The 21,595-nt window shown below is 37.4% G+C and overlaps 1 protein-coding gene across 5 annotated transcripts; it reads left to right on the top strand.

Moving 5' to 3' along the window:
* Positions 1-3,334: 3,334 nt before the first annotated feature.
* ube4a (ubiquitination factor E4A (UFD2 homolog, yeast)) lies at positions 3,335-20,770 on the top strand. Of its 5 annotated transcripts, none has more exons than XM_038283999.1 (20): positions 3,335-3,442; positions 5,398-5,567; positions 6,232-6,408; positions 8,752-8,864; positions 9,911-10,063; positions 10,175-10,334; positions 10,431-10,633; positions 10,726-10,917; positions 11,004-11,337; positions 12,259-12,385; positions 12,518-12,825; positions 12,986-13,118; positions 13,479-13,669; positions 13,862-13,962; positions 15,402-15,515; positions 15,612-15,786; positions 16,750-16,930; positions 17,087-17,234; positions 17,351-17,508; positions 18,963-19,098. In XM_038283999.1, the coding sequence occupies exons 2-20, from the start codon at positions 5,438-5,440 to the stop codon at positions 19,096-19,098; spliced, it is 3,234 nt and encodes a 1,077-aa protein (XP_038139927.1). In that variant the 5' UTR covers positions 3,335-3,442; positions 5,398-5,437. The 5 variants fall into 5 exon arrangements, with proteins under 5 accessions (XP_038139927.1, XP_038139930.1, XP_038139929.1 ...); XM_038284002.1 differs by lacking the exon at positions 3,335-3,442 and adding an exon at positions 3,543-3,561; XM_038284001.1 differs by lacking the exon at positions 3,335-3,442 and adding an exon at positions 3,633-3,764.
* Positions 20,771-21,595: the final 825 nt, after the last annotated feature.

The raw sequence follows: 21,595 nt of genomic DNA on the forward strand, positions 1-21,595 counted from the left end.
GCATGTCTAAAAAAGCTTTAATGAGATTCATGGTTCAGATGAAACCCTGGCTAAATAATAATGTCTAGTTTAGCAAAAATGAACTGAGTGCAGGGCAGATGATGAGTAAGTATTAAACTCCATTACCAGGACAACAGGACAAACAGTTCTTGATGGTTGCATTAAGAGGAACGCTTAGTGGCTGTTTGTAAAATGTAAAACCAATTGGAAAATCTGCCCTTAAAAAAGACATCAGCTGCATGCTTCTCTTTTATCAAAACTACTGCTGTGCATTAATTAGAGAGGATATATGCTGTGTCAAAACAGGTTAGTTTTCTGTATTTTACCACTGCACTGAAAGGGTAGGACTGTACTGCATTAATTTAATTCTCAAATACATCAATTAAAGCTCACAAGAACAAAATATTTTTCATAATAGAGCACTTTAAATGCTTTTGATGCATATCCTTGCTTAGACTATTAATTAAATTAGCCCTATGTTGTTTTTAGGAATCTACTCAGTAGTGCTTAGATAAGGTTAACTGAATGAATGTATGACATGCAGTCTTAACTTGTCTGTTAAAACTTTCTTTTAGCTTTTACACATCCGCAGATTTGCCCCTGACTTATCCAAAAGACCCACATGGTTTCTCACGCCATTCAGGATTTTCCTAGGATCTGGGACCATAGGTGTCATATTAAGGATTATTTTGAATGCACTCAAAGTTAATCCAGCCAATCATGCAGGCCTTGGGAAGATGTCGCACCAAAAGAGTGCATTAAAACCAAATTAAAGTGTTTTTATGATCTTTCGATGTGCTTAGTTTTAAAGTCAGAGAAGCAATAAACTGTTTAGGTCCACTGATGATATATTTTTTTGGTCAAAGAAGGGATTTGATTTGATAAAGTTATAAAGCTATTGGGAGAAATCACATCTGACAAAAAAAAAAGGCTCCTACAGAGATGCAGTGTGTTGCCACCCTCTGCTGATTATATAAACACACTGCAGGCTTAATATGAGTCCAAACCATTTGACATGGGGTGCGTTCTATTTCAGGGGCTGCGTCCTCCAAAGAAATGTTTTACCTGGACTGGGTTCTTCGAGGTCTGTGAAAATAAGTAGGCCGGAAGCCTTATCTATAAATTTGAATGGTCAAGCCTTCCCCTTTTGCCTCCGCCCATCACTCAGTGTAAGATGCATCACCTAGCAGACATTACACTTCCCTATGTAACTTGCTATGATCCCAGGTGTGTATATAAATATATATGTATATATTATATTACAGATATTATAGATATCTGATGCTGAGAATTAATCATGTTCAGGTAAAGTAAATTCCATCATTGTTTTTGTTTGCGTAACTAGGAAAATACCTGCAGTGTAATACAGTGAACGGTGTACTGTAACTTTAGTGATTCTACATACTTTAATTATTGATTTTTTTTCCTCTGTACTTGAGTAGGCTTTTTAACAAATACTCTCTCTACTTTGACTGGAGTAATATGTTTAAAGAACAAATTGTTCCCTTTAACCTGAGTAAGAATGTGATTAAGTCATTTTACACTTGAGTAGCATTTGTGGGTACTCTATCTACCTCTGGTGGAAATGTGTTTGAAAAATTTGACCATTTGTTGAATGAACGATGAAGACTCACCATCAATAAATCACTTTCACATGAACTTAATATATTTTAAACAGAATTGGAAAATAAAACTAATTTATTTGCTATTTTTTCCATAATCAAAAAGAGTCTGTCCATCCTTTCTTGTACTCTTCTCTCCTCCACCTCCCTTTGAAATGTCAGGTCTTCTTTGATCAGGTCGAGCAGCTCTCTATTGTCATCTTTGCATCTTTTAGGGCACTTTCTGGCTGCTGGCTCTGTCTCTTCCTCTCCATGGTCAGCCACTGCTGCACCTAGCCCTGGGGTGTACATGGGGATGAAAGAATACAGGACAGGGGGTGTGTTGGAAGCCCTCTATCCTAACACGTCGTCCATTTGGACAAACCAGGGCCAAGTAGCAGCAGTGGGTTTCCACTCACTCCTCCTGACTTTGGGAACTTGTAGTCCTATAGACAGACAATACAACACTCAAAGCTCAACAGCAATATTTGATGATGTGTGTTTCGTTGTTTGTCAAAGCAAAAGCAAAACTTAGATACTTTGTACTTTTTTTTTTTTTAGGTGGTCCCATTTTTTCTTGGCCTGCAAGGGACTCACCTTTCCCTGCAGCCCCATCTTCTCCAGAATCATTCTAGTACATACAGGACATGACAATAGCAATTCCTGGATCACAAATGATATCTAGTATATAGTATTGTCATAAGGAAAAGGGAATATTACATGAGTCTTTACATGGGTTTTGTTATGTTATTTATGAAAAAGGGGCAGAAATTTGGGTTTCTGTACCCAAGCTGGGTTCTTGGCCCCAGAGAAGAGTTCTTCATTTTCCCCACATAGCTTTATGAAAAGCTCTTTCTGCTTCTTGCTCCCTTTAAGAAATACATCTTTAAAATGACTTCAACCATGTATTTTTGCTGGAATTCAGGTTCTTGTCTTTTCATGCAGAAACATTATTACAACTACATCTTTACATCGACAAAAAAGATATCAAGGCTTCAGCAGGATTACAATTTTGACATGTATTCAGGAATGATCTGATATGTTCTATTATGTTTTATGGAAGAAATGTATGGAATTAGAAAGGAAAGTAGGACTTAAATGCACTATTAACGTGGGAAAAACGTGGGAAAACATGGGGAGTATAAAGATTGAACTCACTTTTTATGTTTTAAATATTTTTGGCTCCTGCAGGTTATTGCATTTCACCCCAGCAGCCACTAAGGACAGCAGAGGCCTGTTAATCACATGTTTATTAAGGGAGGGAAACACCTGAACATAAAGGACAGTGGGTCCTGAGGAGCAAGTTTGAAAACCATTGTTATGAAGCAGTTTTATTATCTTGTACATTTAACAAACACATAAGGTGTATTTGCAAAATAAATCATTTTGCCAATACCAGACTTTATTTTACTCGGTATCGAATCGTAAAGGAAACTGGTGGTATCAAACAAATTTAGGAAGATGGTTTAAGGGAAAGAATCTGTTCATTTTTATATACAGCCATTTGACTGAATAAAAATAACAAAAGGTCATGATTTAAAATAGTGATTTGTTTGTCAGCCTCAAAGTTCACTCCAAGCTCAGATCAAAACTTGAAAGCCCTACTTTTATCAGTCTAATCTATTTTGAGTTGCTTTTTTTCATCTTTATTTACAATCCACCCAAAACTTAAACTACTTTTTCACTTTACATGTGAACGTTACTAAGCTGCTGATAAGGGTATCCCCTCCTGTCGCACATGGATGACGTCGCATTTTCTATTTACTAAGGAACTGCCCCTTTGGCTTCGTTGTAGCATTTTTTCTAATTCTGAAACTCCATAACATCTGCTTGCCAGACAGGTACGACAGCTGTCTCTATTGCCTGCACCCATTATTTAAACTGTAAACACCTCAAATGCGTTTGTCGACAATTGAAACGAACGCTGAAGACTGCCTGACAGTTTAGCTTGTTGCTCAATGTAAGGGCTAACTAGCTACCTGCTAACCAGTTAGCTAAGCAGTTTTAACTGTTACTTGCTTTTGCGAACACAACTGTTTGTTGCTGTAATGCCATTTTTAGAGTAACACGAAGTTAATCGGATGGTTGATGGAATAAGCGTTTGCGTTTATGTTTAAATTGATTAATAATCATATCGTAACAGGTCTGTTAATCTGCTGACAGGTGAGCAGGATGGTGGGGTAATGACAGTGTTTATCAGATCTGGTTCACCAATTACTCTGTATTTATTTATCTATTTTCTGTTTTTACATCTAATCTATTCACCAGTTATTTCTTTAATTTATTATTTTCTGCTTTTGTCATTTTCCAGCAAATATTTTACCAACTACTATTATTAAGTTAGCATTCTTTGTATTGTTTTTTTTTTTTTTTTTTTTTTTTTTTTTTACATCAACGCCTTTGCAATTTCTCAGAACATGAAATTATATTTAAACTACCATATCTAGTTAATTGCGATATTTTGCATTTTCATAACAGAGGCCTGAAGCTTTTTCACCTGATATGGAAAGACGTTTAATAACGTTTTCAAATACTGCAGAACTACGCAAGCTGTCCGAAACCTGCATACATAAACCTGAATGTATTTTATTGGCTTTTTAATCTGATTGACCATTTAACATCACATTTCACTGAAAAGTGGAAGTAAAATAATGCATTGTCTCAGAATGTTTTACTAATTGATTTAATGTGTTTTACATAATCAGCCTTTTTTTTCTTATACCTTAGAATTCCTAATCCAATGCTGCCAGTTGCCATCAGCAAACACTGAACAGTGTGTTGCCTTCCAGTACAATGCCAACTCTAAACAGAGCTACAGTTCAACATACCAAATTGTATTCATAGGCTTGAATGGCCCGCTCAAATTTATATCCTAAATTCAATGGCTTCCTCATCTAGTCTGAATGAGGTTGATTTACTAATCAAAATTTTAGAATTATACATATCCCAAAAAAAAAAGTGTGTGTGTATATATACTCTTTTTTTTTTCCTGATCAGAATCATTTGCATCTTTTTGTTTCACTTAGCATTTCCATAAAACAAACTAATATTTGTGGTGGTCATGAGAGGAATCCCAAAGCTTATTGAAAAAATCTGAAAATGAACCAACCAGCACATGAAATATGAGGTATGATTCATTTTCCAAGGTTCATCCTGATTGGATAGGTTTTTTATACAGTTATGTTACATTACTGGAGAAATTTAATTGTGTTGTTTTATTTATAATGTAAGTGCTTAGTAACACAACTGGACACTGCAGACATAGAAATCTGCAGTATATATGGGTGTGAGGCTAAACAAACATGCTAAAGATTTAAAGATAATGGAGGATTTCACTTGATGTATAGTTGTTTATTAACCAAACTCAAGAACGATTAATATGACCTTAGATTATTTGACCAGAAAAAAACAACAACAAATGTAAGATTGTTGTTGTTGTTTTAAAAGTAGCCAGTCAATATTGATTACATTCAGACTCAGGGCACGTTTTCAAAGAAACATCTTGATAGCATCCAATTTTTTAAGGACTATAAAGTATAATGGGTTTATTGTACACCTTTAGTTTTGATTCAATAATTAAAATGAACATAAAAGAAGAAAAACATTCCTCTCATTCTTTGACAGAAGTGATGCAAGCGACAGGATTAAATGCATGACCTATTTTTTTCCCCTATATTTTATTAACTTTGCATTATTTAATCCTGTTTTAAAAGTGAGAATATGACATTATCAATGTGACATCTTATGCAATCATTTGAACACATTTTTATATCTGCTTTCCGCTTCTCCTTTTAAGGCTGGGATCTTAAATGGAGTAGGAGTGGAGCCCCGGTGAGATGACTGACCAGGGCAACAATAATCACAACATCTCCTGCAACCCCTTTGCTGCCCTCTTTAGCTCACTGGCTGATGCCAAGCAGTTTGCATCAAGCCAAAAACCACAACAGCAGTCTGCTCAACCGCCCTGTGAGTACAGTTAAAAGACTCTTCATTACAAAATACACACACTGAATGTTGCACACAGATGTGATGCAGTGTACTTTTCTGATCTCTTCTTTTTGTAGAACGGTTGAATAACAGTAATCACCACATTGCAAACTTATTTTTACTTTTTGAGGGAAAAGAGTAAAACTGTGGCAAACTGATATATATATGTATGAATTGGGCCTTTAGTGAAAAATATACAATAATTGTGAAGTGTAACAGGCTTTGTCTGTCTGCAGATGGGATATATGCTTTTCATACTGCAGATATTGACTTTTGTATGACTGCTGATTGGTTTTGCTTCTTTGTTTTTATTCCATCCAGTATCTGCTTGCTACCAGCTTTGTTTTATCTAAACCTCTGTGCAGTTTCATCAGGACAGGGCCCAGTACCATGAATGTGAAGCTTTATTTATGGATTCGAAATGTCTTTTTTTTTCCAGTATCAAATTATTATGCTACATATTTATATTACAATTTAAAAACAGCTATACAATCCATTAGCAACTCTACCTGCCTTAAATACTCATACCTAATGTTAGATGCAAAGATACTAAAACTCACAACTATATTATCTCACAATATAACACCATGACAAATGTGCGCAAATAATTTTAACACTAGTCTCTCTCTTTCTGCTGGTATAGCGGAGGACTCTGGAGACAGCCAGTCAGAGTCTGAGAATTCTGTCTCTGACAGTGTCGACGACAACGATGACTCCGTGGCAGAGATCAGCCGCTCCTTCCGGTCCCGGCAGGAGCTCTGTGAGCAGCTCAATGTCAACCACATGATCCAGAGGATATTTTTAATCACTCTCGATAACAGTGAGTATAAGCTGATGATCTAGCTGCCATCTGTAACTTGGATGAACCCAGGCTGTGATGTCATGTGGAAATTTGAAATATTATACTCAACAGCACAGAGAAAATCCATTTGGATTGAGATGACAAGGCTGTGCAGCGTTCAAATCTTTCAAAGATGTTTTTATTTCCAAATATCAAGCAGAATGGGCAAAAACATTTTGTATTTTAAGGGTTTTAGTTACTTTTAACTCTCTAAAAATGATCTCTTATAATCTCATGATGTTGACATCATGTTTCTTGAAGTCACTTCGTCCCATTTTTTCTGACATATTCTTAAATTCTTTTATATTTTTGAAACGTTACATTACATGCAGCTGGAAAGGATATCGGCAGAGAAAGGCCAGTAAAGGAGGCCTTCCCTGAAGGTCTGTCTCTCTAATAAAAAGGGGAGTTGAAAACCGGAGGCTTTGCTGATGACGCTACTGATTATAAATAGCTGTGGATTCCACTTTCCTCCAGGGACGTTACTTGATGCAGCTCAGCTCAATATCTTGAAAATCAAAATCCAACCTTCCAGTGAGGAAGAGATGAGTCACCATGCTTTAAGACCTCCATCCTTACAAGGTTTCACTTTGAGCCGGCTGGGTCTTTTTATCACTCAGGCTGCTCAGAAATGAGTCATAATGTTCGAGAAATGTATGCCCCCCCCCCCCCCCCCCCCCCCAACCCGCCTTTTGTCTTTGCTTATTCCCACCAATAGTAGTTCTCCATCTCTGTGATCGGTGCACTATGATCACAAAGGATGACATAGTCAGCAACAAGCTCAGAAGGCTTTGATGTTTAGGTATAGTGGAGGATTTTCATAAAATTTTTAAAAGACCTACCCTCACCATTTAAAAAAAAAAAAATGCACATGCCCAACCCTGTACCTGCTCCCGTGAGGAAACACCTATTAAACACGTGTGAGAGAATGCGTGAGACAATTTCTCTTTGTGCACGCTCCGTTTAAAAGTTGCTGTTCTCATAGCTCATACAATCTTACTGTATCTGAACGTCCGCCCTAACCCCTGAATCCCTCAATCACTACATAGAGCAGGGATCGCCATCTTTATTAGTCACTGCTGTCGGGTAGCAACAGCCTATGGCAACAAATGCTTTGTGAGGAGGGCTCTCCGTGCAAAGCATTTTGGGATATATCTTCCTCTTCTGAGGCCTTTCTTTTCTTCTCATTCATTTTATAGACACTTTTTCTTTTACGACCCTCTGCCATTTTCAGAGAACCTCGGTGTGAAAGGTAAGCTTCAATGACTATCTGAAACCGTAGCTCACCCACCATTTATGCCTGAAAGTGCGCATGTGCAGAAAAAATAGCCAACGGGATGAGCACGTAGGACGGCCTTACGTAAACATATGACCAGAATGATTGACAATTAGGAGGACCACTTGTTTAGACGATCCCCCCTGACATGAAATATTGTCCTCCATACCTTTTAAATGACCCTTGATTGGTACTATGGAACCCTATGTAAACAATTAACTGATAGCACCGCCAACTTAGACTGTTTTTAAGCCATTTTCTGAGCATAATATTTGGATGCAGCTGTATAAAATGGTAATCTCATCAGGTATTGTTTTTTTGTGAATTCTGGCTTAATTTCCCTCTACTTTGCTCACAGAGTTGGGCTTCTACTCCTGGTTCATATGTTGGTTGAAACAAATGCAGTGCCCTTTAAATCCCCTCTTCAGCAAGTTGTATTCTCATTTGATGTCTTAATAATTTGAGTCTCTTCCATGTGAATGGCTGGTGGCTGAGTTTGTGCTAGCGATGAACAGATTTAAACACCTGGGGCCAGTATTGATATTCAATATTAATACTTCCTTTATGGCAGATAGCCTGTATTTATTAATATTATATATCAGGTTTCATTGCCTTTGCAGACCTGCTTGCTTCTCTGCTTCAGTTTAAATCCCACCACCCTGAGCTACATCAGTCAGTGTCTATCCTGAAACAAAAACTACAACTACATCACAATAAATATTGGTGTGCCCTGTTTTTCTTATTAGACTGATACTGACATGCTTAAAATGGCAGTTAGCCCACTCTGACATTAATGTTGGTATTTCCTGCATCAACAGTTTGTGCCAATAAGCAATTGAACAGGTATACTTAATAGAGGCCAGGCAGTGCAGATTTTATTGGTTAGCTGTAGGTTTAATTTTGCTTAATTGTGTTTTTAATCATTCAAATTGGGATGGGCGGTTAATAAAACATATTTCTGTGGTGTGAAAAATGGAAAACACACATTTATTTCTACTCTACGTTGCCTTTCATTAAATTCTGTTTTTTTTTTTTTTTCACACTAGGTGATCCCAGTCTGAGAGGAGGTAATGGGATCCCTCCTCGGTGTGTTTACTTGGAAGAAATGGCTGCAGATCTGGATGGTCAGGACTGGCTGGACATGGACAACATAGAGCAGGTTATAAAGCACTATAATTTTTTTGAAGTATATGGAAAACACAGTTTATAAATATTTCTTTTATTTCCAATATGGCCACATTTGTTCCAATTTAAACTTCATAATTTTTCCTTTCTGTATTGTTTTTATTCTTGTTTGTTTTGGAGGGTCTTGTTTTTAGTACTGATATATTTGTATCTGATTGTTTTTGTTTTCCTATCACTTTTGCTGCTATAGGCTAGGAAATAAAAGATAATTTTATTTCATTCATTTATTTCTCTTTTTATTCTCTTCTTCTAATGAATGCAGCTTGACCATTTAATCTATTCCTCAAGTCCCAGCCTTATTCTGTACCAAATCACTTCAATGTCATCCCCTGTTTCTTTCATTTCCTACCCAGAAAATATTTAATCACCACATATTGAACATCTAATATATGAATTTATTTATTTTGGTAGTTATCTTTGATGAATTATAGAGACAGTTTGTAAAAAAAAAAAAAAAATCATTATAATTGAAATAATTCGTATGGTATTTTGTAAAGATGTTTTAACCAAACTCTGCTTCCATGTAAAAGGATTCTGATCCACATTTGTAATTTGACTATAGTGAAAACAGACTATGATCTATAATAAAAGATATCTCTGAGCAAACTCTCCTCGAACCGGTCAGTAAAGCAGGTTTTAATCCAATGGCAAGTGGAAATAACAGATGAAATAGCAAAGTGTCCAGCTCTTTTAAAAAGGTTGAATATAATCAATTTTTCTGCATTTTGTTTTGTAGCATTGTCTTTAAAATGTTACTTCCTAGCTTATAGCGGCAAAAGCTATAGGAAAACAAAAACACTTGTATACACATCTATCAGTAATAAAAACAAAACAATAAACACAATAAACAAGAATTAAAAAACAATACAGCAAGAAAAAATTAGGAAGTTTAAATTTGAACAAATGTGGCCATATTGGAATACAAAAAAGATTTATATACCGTGTTGATTAAGACTATAGAAGATTAATTCTATGGAGTAAAATGTGCTTAAATGTGTTCTTATTTCTTTTTTTCTTTAGGCTGTGTTTAACCGCCTGTTGCTATTAGAACCAGGAAACCATCTCATTTACATGACATCCTGCAGTGCAGTGAACCTCTCTGCTGACCGGGATGCAGGAGAAAAATGTGCCATCCCTTACCTTTTTGCTTGTTACCAGAGAGCCAAGGAGGAGGTGTTTTTTTTTTTTTGTAAACTACAACAACAAGCTCTTTACTGTAGCTGGTACATAAACATCACCAATCGTCTCCTTAACTTACTCACTTCTGTTCCATCTTTGCTCCAGTTGACAAAGGTTCCTGAAAAGTTACATTCATTTGCTGTCCGCTGCAAGAACCTGACTGTGTCCAACGGGCGAACTGTTCTGCTCACTCCAGAGATCTACGTCAATCAGAATATCTATGAGCAGCTGCTCGACCTGCTGCTCCAAGGTTTCACTGCAGCACGTAGGTCCAGCTTTAGGGATAAGATTTCTTATTGTTTCAGCTTTGATCTTCACTTGTGCTCAATGTTTGTTTTCCCATGTGTTCCTGGTATTTTAGGGCCCGAGGAGGTGGTTGAGTTTGTAGAAGAGGTCATTGCAGGTCTGCTGTCAGACCAGGAGGTGCGTACCTTTGAGGAGGTGATAGTCCCAGTCTTTGATATCTTCCAGGGGCGCATTAAAGACTTGGACCTCTGCCAGCCTCTGCTCTACTTCTATCTGGATGTCCTCCTTTATTTTAGCCACAATAAGGATATTGCAAAGGTTAGGAAAAAAAATCACATTTTATCTCTACCTGATTTGGCCCACATTATTATGAAACGGTCCTTTAACATGGTCCTGTTTGGTTCCTACAGGTGTTGATGGAGCACATACAACCCAAAGACCCAGCTAATGGTCTGCATTACCAGAAGAGCCTGCTGGGGATGGTTTTGAATATATCCTGCTTGCTGAAAACCCCAGGCGTTGTAGAGGGGCATGGCTACTTCCTGAACCCTTCTCGCTCCAGTGGCCAGGAGACAAAGGTCCAGGAGGCCAACATTCACCAGGTATTTTTTTATCTATCAGTCTTGTTGGATTTCTTTTTTTTTTTTTATAAAAAAGGAATTTAAACTTTGCCTTCTTTTTGTTGCAGTTCATGGGTCAATATCACGAGAAACTGCACCAGATCATGAAAACCCTCCTGCAGCGGTCTGCCGAAACACGCCACTTGCTGCTCACCTGGCTCGGCAACTGTCTGCAGGCCAATGCAGGCCGAGCTAAGATCTGGGCCAACCAGATGCCAGAGATCTTCTTCCAAATGTATGCCTCGGATGCATTTTTCCTCAACCTGGGCGCTGTTCTCCTGAAACTCTGCCAGCCTTTCTGCAAGCCTCATTCATCTAAGCTGCTCACTTTTAACCCCACTTACTGCGCGCACAAAGATGTGAGCGAAGAAGAGCGGCGAAACCGCAACATCCACGCAAGAGGTCAATATATACATAAATGCATATTCCCCTGAGCATTTACACATTCACACTGCATCATAACAACCAACGTTTATGTATTTGGGATTTTATGACAAATCTATATGAACCACCACACAATCGTTTAGTGGAATGAGCTTAAAATACAAATGTTTGTTTATTCTATAGCATAAATTAGCTTTGATCTAAGCTGTGGATCTCTGCAGCTCCTTGGATTTCTTGGCTACTACATTGATTAATGTTCTCCTTGCCTGGCCTCTCAGTGTAGGTAGGTGTCGACATCTTGGTAGATCTGCAGTGGTGCCAGACTCATTACTAATTATGGATTAATCGGTGCTCTGGGAGAAATCCACAGCTTGTTAAATCATTTTTTTTAACCACACCTTCCTTTTAAGCCTATCCATGACTTTATTTCTGACCCGTTTGCTGTGCTCCTTAGTCTCCATGATGCAGTTAAACCATTTCAAAGAGATTTACCCTTCAGACCAAATTAAACATTGATGCGTAGATCAGTGGGGAAACATTTTTCAGGAGTATATTGAACCCACAACTTTCGGATTGCAGCAGTTACCCACAGAATAATAAATAATGGACTGTTAACAGCAGTGTCTTTCTTTTTAGTTACTAGTTGGCTAAATGCAGTTGACTTCTGTGGATTTTATTTGGGTTTGTCAGAGTAAAGGCAGCTGAATACAGATGCAAACACTTTGGAGGATATCTATAGCAATAAAATGGAAGCCTTGAATCTTTCATCGACTTTACAAATTAACATCACTTTGCGTTGGTTCATTACTTATGATCCCATTCAATAAAATACATTTAGGTTTGTGTTTCTTAACTGGTAAAATGAGGAAAGGTTCAAAGGTTGTGAATGAATTCATAAAGCTGGTGTTTGTTCATTAAGGATAAGTGTTTCTTTCCCAGGTCTCGACAAGGAGACCTGCCTGATCCCATTGCCTCCTCAGCACCAGGTTGAGTTTGCACAATCCTACAGCCTACTGACTGAAAACCTCATCTTCACACAGCTCACTCTGCATCTTGGCTTTCACAGGTACAAATGACTACCAGTATGTTGTTTAAACAAAAGTAGTATTTGTTAAATAACAGCTTTCACATTAACACCAGACTTACATTCCCGTCACGCTTGTTGTTGTTAAATCCTCTGTGTGGTTTGCCTCTCCAGACTGCATGAGCAGATGGTCAAGATGAACCAGTCTCTCCACCGGCTCCAGGTGACATGGCAGGATGCCCAGCGAGCTGGCAGCCCCATGTCAGAGCAGCTCTTGGAGCAGTTTGAGCGTCTGATGATGGTTTATCTGTCAACCAAAGCTGCCACTACACAGCCCGTCATGCTGCAATGCTGCCTTAACCTCCAAGCTTCCACTGCTGCTCTGCTAGTTCAGCTTAGCATGGGAAACCAGGGGCCCGAACATGTAGCACTCAGCTTTCCTCTGGCATCCCTGCACAGCTCCATGCTCTGCTATGTACCTGGTAGGTTAGAGTTAGTAGAGTGACCTCGAAATGATATGAGTATGTCAGCTCTGTGAAGGATTTTTCAAATAGCTGCTGCTGTGCGTTATTATGGTAATGCCAGAAGTTCCAGAATGCAGTGGTGATGGGTAACTCTGTTCTTTTATTTTTTTTTTATTAGAGTTTTTTGCTGAAAACATGGGAGACTTCTTCATCTTCCTGCGACGCTTTGCGGACGATGTCTTGGAGACGTCTGCAGAAAGTCTTGAGCAGATCCTTAACTTCATAACAGTCTTCATGGGAAACGTTGAGAGGTTCGCCTTTGGTCATAAAATGGGGAGCTGGGTTGTAGTTTGACTGGCAGCTGGAGCAGCTCTGTGGCAATGTCTGCAGCTCTGCTCTCTACATTTAAGAAAAGCATTCGTTGAATACTCCTTTTTGGCTTTTTAGAATTTGAACAAGTCAAATGTGGGAATTTGATCAATGTTTTTCTTAAAATGTCGCATCATTGGAAAGCTTAGACTTCACTATTTTAACATCTGCCAATCAAAATGGTCCTGGAAGACTTGTTCATCGATTTATCAAACCGTGTCATGTTCATGTATGTAGGTGAGCAAGTATTTATCAGTTTTTAAGCCTTTGACTTCATTGCTTATCTTTTAACTGTGCAACAGGATGAAGAATCCTCATTTAAGAGCAAAGCTAGCAGAGGTGTTAGAAGCTGTGATGCCTCACATGGAGCCCCTGGCTCCTGGTGCTGCTCAGCCAATCGTTTTCCAGAGAGAGAGAGTCTTCTGCTCCTATGTTCATGCACCTCAGCTGGCTGAGGCCCTCATCACTGTGTTTGTTGACATTGAATTTACAGGTAAGTAAAATCACATTTCAATTAGTTTGATCTTTTTCGCATTATCATCTAGTTAGTAAATAATTCTATAAATATTTGTAGGGTAGTAAGGTGGATTTTGATGTTTCTCTGCATTTCCTAACAGGAAACGATGAGAAGCTGATTAAGGTGAAACAAATCTAGCTTTTTGACTTTCTGCTTGTTTTTACTCAGGCGATCCTCATCAGTTTGAACAGAAATTCAACTACAGGAGACCCATGTATCCGATTCTGAAGTACATGTGGGGCAAAGAGAGCTATAGAGAGAGCATTAAGGTAATTAAATTTAAATTGAATCATCTCAATGTTTAAAAAAATCAAAAGTGGGTGGGATGATGCAAACAAGTTTTAAGTAGAAACCCTAATATTTAAGAGATTTTTTTGAAATGATTACTAGTTTAGTTGTTTGCTTTCCCAGTATCCAGTTAAAACCCAAAAGCAGATGTTACGCAGAATTTTATGAATAATTCAACCTGGATCTGGTTAATTGTTTTATTTATTTATATATATATATATATATATAAATATAAGTGTTCAGACCCCTTTACATTTTTCGCTCTTTGTTTCATTGCAGTCGTTTGATAAAATTAAAAACGTTGATCTTATTTCTCAATAATGTACACTCAGCACCCCCTCTTAATAGAAAAAAAAACTGATATGTAGAAATTTTTGCAAATTTATTAAAAAGGAAAACAAACCGAAATATCAAATAGTCATAAGTATTCAGACCCTTTGCTGTGACACATTTAACTCACATGCTGTCCATGTCTTCTGATCCTCCCTGAGATGGTTCTGCTCCATCATTGGAGTCCCATCTGTGTTTAATTAAACTAACTGACCTTGGTTAGGAAAGGCACGCACCTGACTATGTAAGACCTTAAAGCTCACAGTGCATGTCAGAGTAAACAAGAATCAAGAGGTCGAAGGAACTGCCCAAGGAGCCCAGAGACAGAATTATAGCAAGGCACAGATCTGGCCAAGGTTACAAAAGAATTCTGCAGCACTCAAGGTTCCCAAAAGCACAGTGGCCTCCATAATCCTCAAATGGAAGAAATTTTGGACAACCAGAACTCTTCCTAGACCTGGCCAACCAGCCAAACTGAGCAATCATGGTAGAAGAGCCTTGGTGAGAGAGGAAAAGAAGAACCCAAAGATCACTGTTACTGAGCTCCAGAGATGCAGTAGGGAGATGGGAGAAAGTTACACAAAGTCAACTATCACTGCAGCCCTCCATCAGGTAACTTCAGGTCTCTGGAGAGATCTGAAAATGGCTATCCACCAACACTCGCCATCCAACCTGACAGAACAGCAGGAGAAGATCTGCAAGGAAGAATGGCAGAGGATCCCAGAATCCAGGTGTAAAAAAAGTTGTTGCATCATTCCAAGAAGACTCATGGATGTACTAGCTGAAAAAGGTGCTTCTACTCAAACTGAGCAAAGGGTCTGAATACTTGTGATATTTCAGTTTTTCTTTTTTAATAAATTTGCAAAAATTTCTACATTTGTTTTTTTTATATCAAGATGGGGTGTGGAGTGTACATTAATAAGAGATAAAATTAACTTTTTTTATCATATGGCTGCAATGAATCAAAGAGTGAACATATTTAAAGGGGTCTGAATACTTTCCGTACCCGCTATATGTATATTGGAATATTTTGAGTGTAGCCTAATCTTTTATTTATTTTTATTTCTTCCTCTGGGATTACTTTTTTCAGCATTTAGCAAACTATGCATCTGAGAACCTGGAGGCCATGAACCCCCCTCTGTTCCTCCGGTTTCTCAACCTGCTGATGAATGATGCCATCTTCTTACTGGATGAGGCCATTCAGGTGATACAAAATAGTTCTCAATAAGTTTGAACATTTTTGTTCTATGTGATATTTTTTCACTCAACATTGTGTTTTTTTTTTGTTTGCTTCTTTTAGTACTTAAGTAAAATTAAGATTCTGCAGCTGGAGCGTGACAGAGGGGAGTGGGAGAACCTGGCCCCTGATGCCAGAAGAGAAAAAGAGTCGAGTTTGCAGATGTTCGGACAACTGGGGCGCTTCCATAACATCATGTCCAATGAGACTATTGGCACACTGGCCTTTCTGACCTCAGGTCAGGCAGGAAAGACTTACTGCATGAAATAATATGGTGTTTAGTTAATCACTCCATATATTGACCTCCACATTCAACAAAGTTTCAAATTTAGCCTGAAAGTGCTTCATACACAAGTATGAAACTAAGGGAGCCCATACACCCCACTCATACACCCCAAAACCTGAAGAGGAAGTTCTTGTCAGTCACTCTGATTTCAAGAGGATCTTTAAGATGCACCCATTTTCTGATAATATTGATACCTACAAAGATACATAAATAAAACAGATGTATACGTTTTCAATGACTTCCTGTAGAAAAATAATTTGGGAAAGTATTTGGAAAAAATATATTTCCTACAGAATTGTTGGTTATTGACAAATCCTTGGTTTGAAGAGCTGAACCAGAAAATTTTTTTCATTTTTGAAGTTCAAACAGATTTTATAATCACTGGCAGCCCTAAGTCCTTATTGTTTAGAACCTGATACCCCTGTTCTAAAGAAATGGAATACCAGTGGTGACTGAGTCTGAAAATCAACTGGGATAGATTAGTAGTAATGACTCAGAGCACACGAGCTTGCAGCATTACTAATACTGTTGGTTTTTATTTGAATTTATATTGATTTTTCTCGCCATTATATTGTGGTTAGTCACCGTTAAGTGCAAGGATGCTGGATTCAAGGTTTTCAGGGGATTAATAATAAAAGCATCCGACAGGGGAAAAAAAAGAATGAGCAATGATCATCATATTTATTAAGTTCTATGGTTGATTTGTAGTTTAGGTATTTCCTAAACTATGTTTTTTTATTTTTTAATCATTTTTCTCTCAAGTTTCTAACTGAAAGTGCTAAAATAGCTTTAAAGATGTATTTAAAATTAGATGATTTTGACCTTATGTTTAGAGTTATTGTTAGAAGTAAACCTGTGGTTTGTGTTTTAATAAAGTCCTTCTCTTATTTTCTTCTATTTCTATTTCTTTCTCAGAAATCAAGGGTATCTTTGTGCACCCGTTTCTGGCTGAGAGAATCATCTCCATGCTGAACTACTTTCTGCAGCACCTGGTTGGTCCAAAAATGGGTGCACTTAAAGTCAAGGACTTCAGTGAGTTCGACTTTAAGCCGCAGCAGCTCGTTTCTGACATCTGCACGATCTACCTAAACCTGGGGTATGTTGGAAACATTTGGCTCCTAAATTATTCTAATTAATTAAAGATTATTTGTTTAAATTATCTATGTTTTCTCTATAGGTGAGGTAGAAATCCAAGATTAGAAGGAAAATAAATTAGACTAAAAATCTCATCAATTGTTTGTGTTTTTTGCAGTGATGAGGAGAACTTCTGTGCCACTGTCCCAAAGGATGGACGCTCATACTCGCCTACACTCTTCTCCCAGACTGTTCGTGTGCTAAAGAAGATCAACAAGCCCGGCGACATGATTGTGGCGTTCGGCCTCCTTGCAGATAAAATTAAGGTATCATTTTACTTGGAAGAATGGCAGAAATGGAAAACATTGTTAATCTGAATAGCCAACGATGACAACGGCAGGAAATATTTGTTTTCTTAATAGATTGTTTTTCTTCTTTTTAGTCCCATGCTGATAGGCAGCAGCAAGAAGAGGAAACCTATGCTGATGCCCCAGATGAATTCTTGGACCCTATTATGTCCACCCTGATGTTGGATCCTGTCCTCCTCCCCTCTTCCAATGTAACTGTTGATCGATCCACCATTGCAAGACATCTCCTCAGGTTTGTTGTCTTGTCTTATTGTGTTTGGCTGAAGTAGATGTTAAAAAAGGGAAAGGAAAAACCCCTAACAGCTAAGAACAGTAAAGTTGAACTAAAGGTGCCTCAGATTGAGGACCAGGAAGACCTGAACACTATCCAGGGATATAGCTGGGGTTGTACTCTGAGATCTGTCTGCTTTTCATCAAAGTGATGAATGACTGTGAAATTTTTGAAATCAAAAATATCAAGATTTCTGAAGAGTTTAGTGGAAATGTTTTAAATGGGAGTGTTGGCCTAGTGGTTATAGCAGTGCGCCTGTGCTTTGAGAAGGTTGCAAGTGTCCTGTTGGATCCCCACAGCCTGCACTCTGTGTCTCTGAGCAAGATCCTTAACCCTTCACTGCTCCCCGGGCGCCGTACAATGGCAGCCCACTGCTCCCCAAGGGGATGGGTCAACAACAGAGATACATTTCTCTACTGTGAGATCAATAAAGTTAAATTATTATTTATTATTATTATTATTAAACCTGTTTACAGTGCTGACCTGCATTGGTATCCTGACACGGCAGGCATCAGCACTCCTGTTTGCCTCAAAACCCCGCATCATTAAAAGGACCGAATATAAATGAGTCATTTAGTAAACCATAAAAAAAACTATTGCTAACTTAAAAAGAAGTGTTTTTTCTTTATTTATTTTTTTATACTAATTTGGGTAAGAGGTTGGGGGGAGTTTCTGTGGAACCTGTTTATTGTTCCCAAATTGTTGATTTATTTAGTAACGTGATCTATATATATCTGCAGAATTTTTTTTCTGAAAAATGTCAAATAAAAAGTACACCTGAACTATCTTAAAACAACCATTTTCTCTGAAGAATCTTATGCCAAACAACATCTGTCATTGCTTTTATGGTCTGGCTGTTGACTCACTGCTCAAGCTTTCTGTCTTTAGTGTTGTATGATATCTGTTGTGCCCTCAGCTTCAGTGGTTGTTTTTCTCCAAACAAATATTCTCATTGTTTTATAACATTGGGCAGAAATAGTTTTTGGTGAATGAAGACGTATCGACTCTTACCTTTTTACATTTTCTGCTCAGAAAGTTACTGCTCTTTTCCTGCACAAAGGCTCTCAGCATAAACGGAGAATTTAAAGAGAAAAGCACTCAAAATTTTCAGTATTGCCTTAAAAAAACTTTTCTGTTATTATTCTTTTTGTTTAGAAAAAAACAGCAACCATTTGTATTTTGTCATTTTGTTTCTGGAAGTTTCTTTGAAAATTAATTAACCATTTTTAAAATCATTTCAATGGCAATTGTGACCTGTCTCATGCTTACAGATATTTTGATGCTGAACTATGGTTATATTTACTCTACTCAGTACCACATTCTCTTTTTCCCTTACTATACCAACTCTTAAACTGTCAATTTGTACATTCTTGGGTTTAAAATAAGAGAATATGTTTATGATATCCTCCTCACAGTGACCAAACAGACCCTTTCAACCGCAGTCCTCTCACCATGGACCAGATCAAGCCGAACGAGGACCTCAAACAGCAGATCTTACAGTGGTTGGAACAGCATCGGCAGGACAGGCAGCAGCTGGGATCCAGCGGCTAGTAGTCCCAGACTTTCGGCTGTGAAGATCATTGACTCTTCTTCTACTATTGTTTTTGCTCCTTTGCTTCAGTGGCAAATCCATACTTACCTCTGTGGATTTATTCTTACTTCTCTGCTCTAGCTGCTTTTGAATTAGCCCCTTCTGACAAGCATCCTTTTTAATTGTAACTCTCTGTGAAAACAGTCCATGCAAATTTTTACTTTAATTGTAGCTGTGTTCCTCACATAGTGCCCAGTTGGGGTAGCCCCTTGCAGGATGATGCAGCTCCTGCTTGTACGGCAACCGCAGTGGGATTCAGAGCCAGAAGCATCCGTTCAGGGTGAACTCCCATCTAACTTTTGTATTATGTAGGGTAGGTGTCTTAGGGCAAGTCATGGGTTAAAATACTGATGAAAGTGTTTGGATGAAGAATATACTATGTTCTGCCTTTAAACGTTCACAAATACTACATATAATTGATCTGTTGGCTAAATCTTAGCAGGCTCATTGTGCTCAAAATTAGCTTAAGTCAAACATAATTTAGATATTTTTGAATAAAAACAGTCCGGTTTAACTTCTTTGATGTTAAAGACCTTAAAACATTGTATTTAGATTTTAAAACCATACATTAATTAAATCAAGCTTACAGAAACTCAAAAGGTGGTCAAATCAATTGACACAGATTTAGCTCATGAACCATTAGGACTCTCTCAGATTCACTGATTCACAAGAAATACACTGTACCCTCGTAACCACACCCAAAAAATCCAACAAAAAGTGTGTTTCCTGTTGGATGAGAGGAATTCAACTATTTTAAGTCATATGAAGAGAACCAAAAATAATAAATTACAAATGCATGGATTTTTCATAACTAGTAGATTTATAGATTCCTAATTATGTAAACTGAAAATGTAGCGGCTTCTTACAGCAGTTGCAAATGCGACCTGATGGTGTTGTTACAAATCTTAAACTGGAATTATTGACAGCAATTAAACCTCTTGGATTTTCAGAGCTTTTGCAAGCTTCCCAAGACAATTTGACTGCCTGACTTTTTATCATAAATTATGGATCATTTTCAGAGAGGGGTTAGGCTCCTCCTCAGGTCCTCTTGATCCAAACAGATGAGAACATTTAACAACATTTATGTAACAGAGTCCATCTGTCTGTGTTATTTGTTTCACTGGACTTGACTGGACTCAAGTTGAAGTTAATTACCTTCACAATCACTTTAATCTGGATAAAAAAAGCAACTAAAATTGTTATAGTTACCTTGGAGGATGTAAAACATATAAAAGCACTTGCCAGCTCACTGGTGGATCCTAATTAAGCATTTTAGTGTAGAGGATTAACGTGTAGGTTGCCGGTTGACCACTAGAATTGATGCTGAAAACCCAGAGCCTTGCTTTAAATGTCAGCAGTTTAGTTTTACTCCTTTAAACACACTCACACTAATTAGTTTCTGTAAAATTAAGCAGCTTTGTAGAAGACTTGTAAAATTGAAATCGAAGAGGTTCACCTTAAATAAGAGTTATTCAAATTTGAGGAGAGGATTTATTAGCATGCTCTGATTTCGATTTAATTTTTAACCATCTTAATCATCTCATTTGAATTACAATGCAATGTTTTTGTTTGAATTGTGACTAAAAGATTATTTTGGATGTACAGTATGAATAATAAAACTTATATAAATTATAAAAGAAATGTAGTGGTTTTGTGAATATAACAGTTGTTTATGTATAAACTGAGCCTTTGTTTTCTGAATATTTTTACGTATTATAAATGAAAAAGAACAAAACGTAAGTTTTCCAGTTTTCCACAAAGTACTTTGACATAAAATTAAAGATTAAAGATTTCTGTTTGTATATGAGAAATTCAGACCCAGAGATCAAGTATGAAGATTTGCTCAGTTTTTAACTATTTTCTACGGTTTTTGAAATTTTTACTTTTCTTTAATATTTTAGTGAAGATATTAAGTCCAGAATAATTTATTCACTGGACATCAACAGTTTAATCTGTAAATCTTATTTTGGTTACTCTATTAACTACAAAAAATACTCCTTCAACTTGAGTTCCTCATCTTTTTGGTCCTTGAAGATCCAAACACAAAGTCTACATAGTGATTCTAAATGGCAATGGTTCAGACCACTGTGCAGTCTGTAACCATGTTGGACACTTCAGCGTATCCCAGAATTAGGAAAAGTTAAGCTGGCTTTAGTTTTACTACAATAATGATAGAATTTTCATATTTTTCGTCTTAAATAAAAAATTGTCTTGAACAAATAAAATCACCAGAAAATAGGCAAAGAGCGGGGTTTGTTTGCATGTAGTGGCACAACCATAGAATAAGATTAAATTTCTTAGTGTTCCCTTTTAAGCACAAAGAGGTGGTGGGGCCTGAAAAGACTTGATTAGACTTGTTTGGGCCATTTGATGTGTTCAGTACTTTATTTGCTGTAAAGAACAGAAGCTTTGGCAGCATGACAGGCAGCCTGCATTTCAAGAGGTATAAAAGCTTAA

This window comes from Cyprinodon tularosa, unplaced genomic scaffold, assembly GCF_016077235.1.
Source record: "Cyprinodon tularosa strain WSP-4 unplaced genomic scaffold, ASM1607723v1 ctg198, whole genome shotgun sequence".
Taxonomy (NCBI): domain Eukaryota; kingdom Metazoa; phylum Chordata; class Actinopteri; order Cyprinodontiformes; family Cyprinodontidae; genus Cyprinodon; species Cyprinodon tularosa.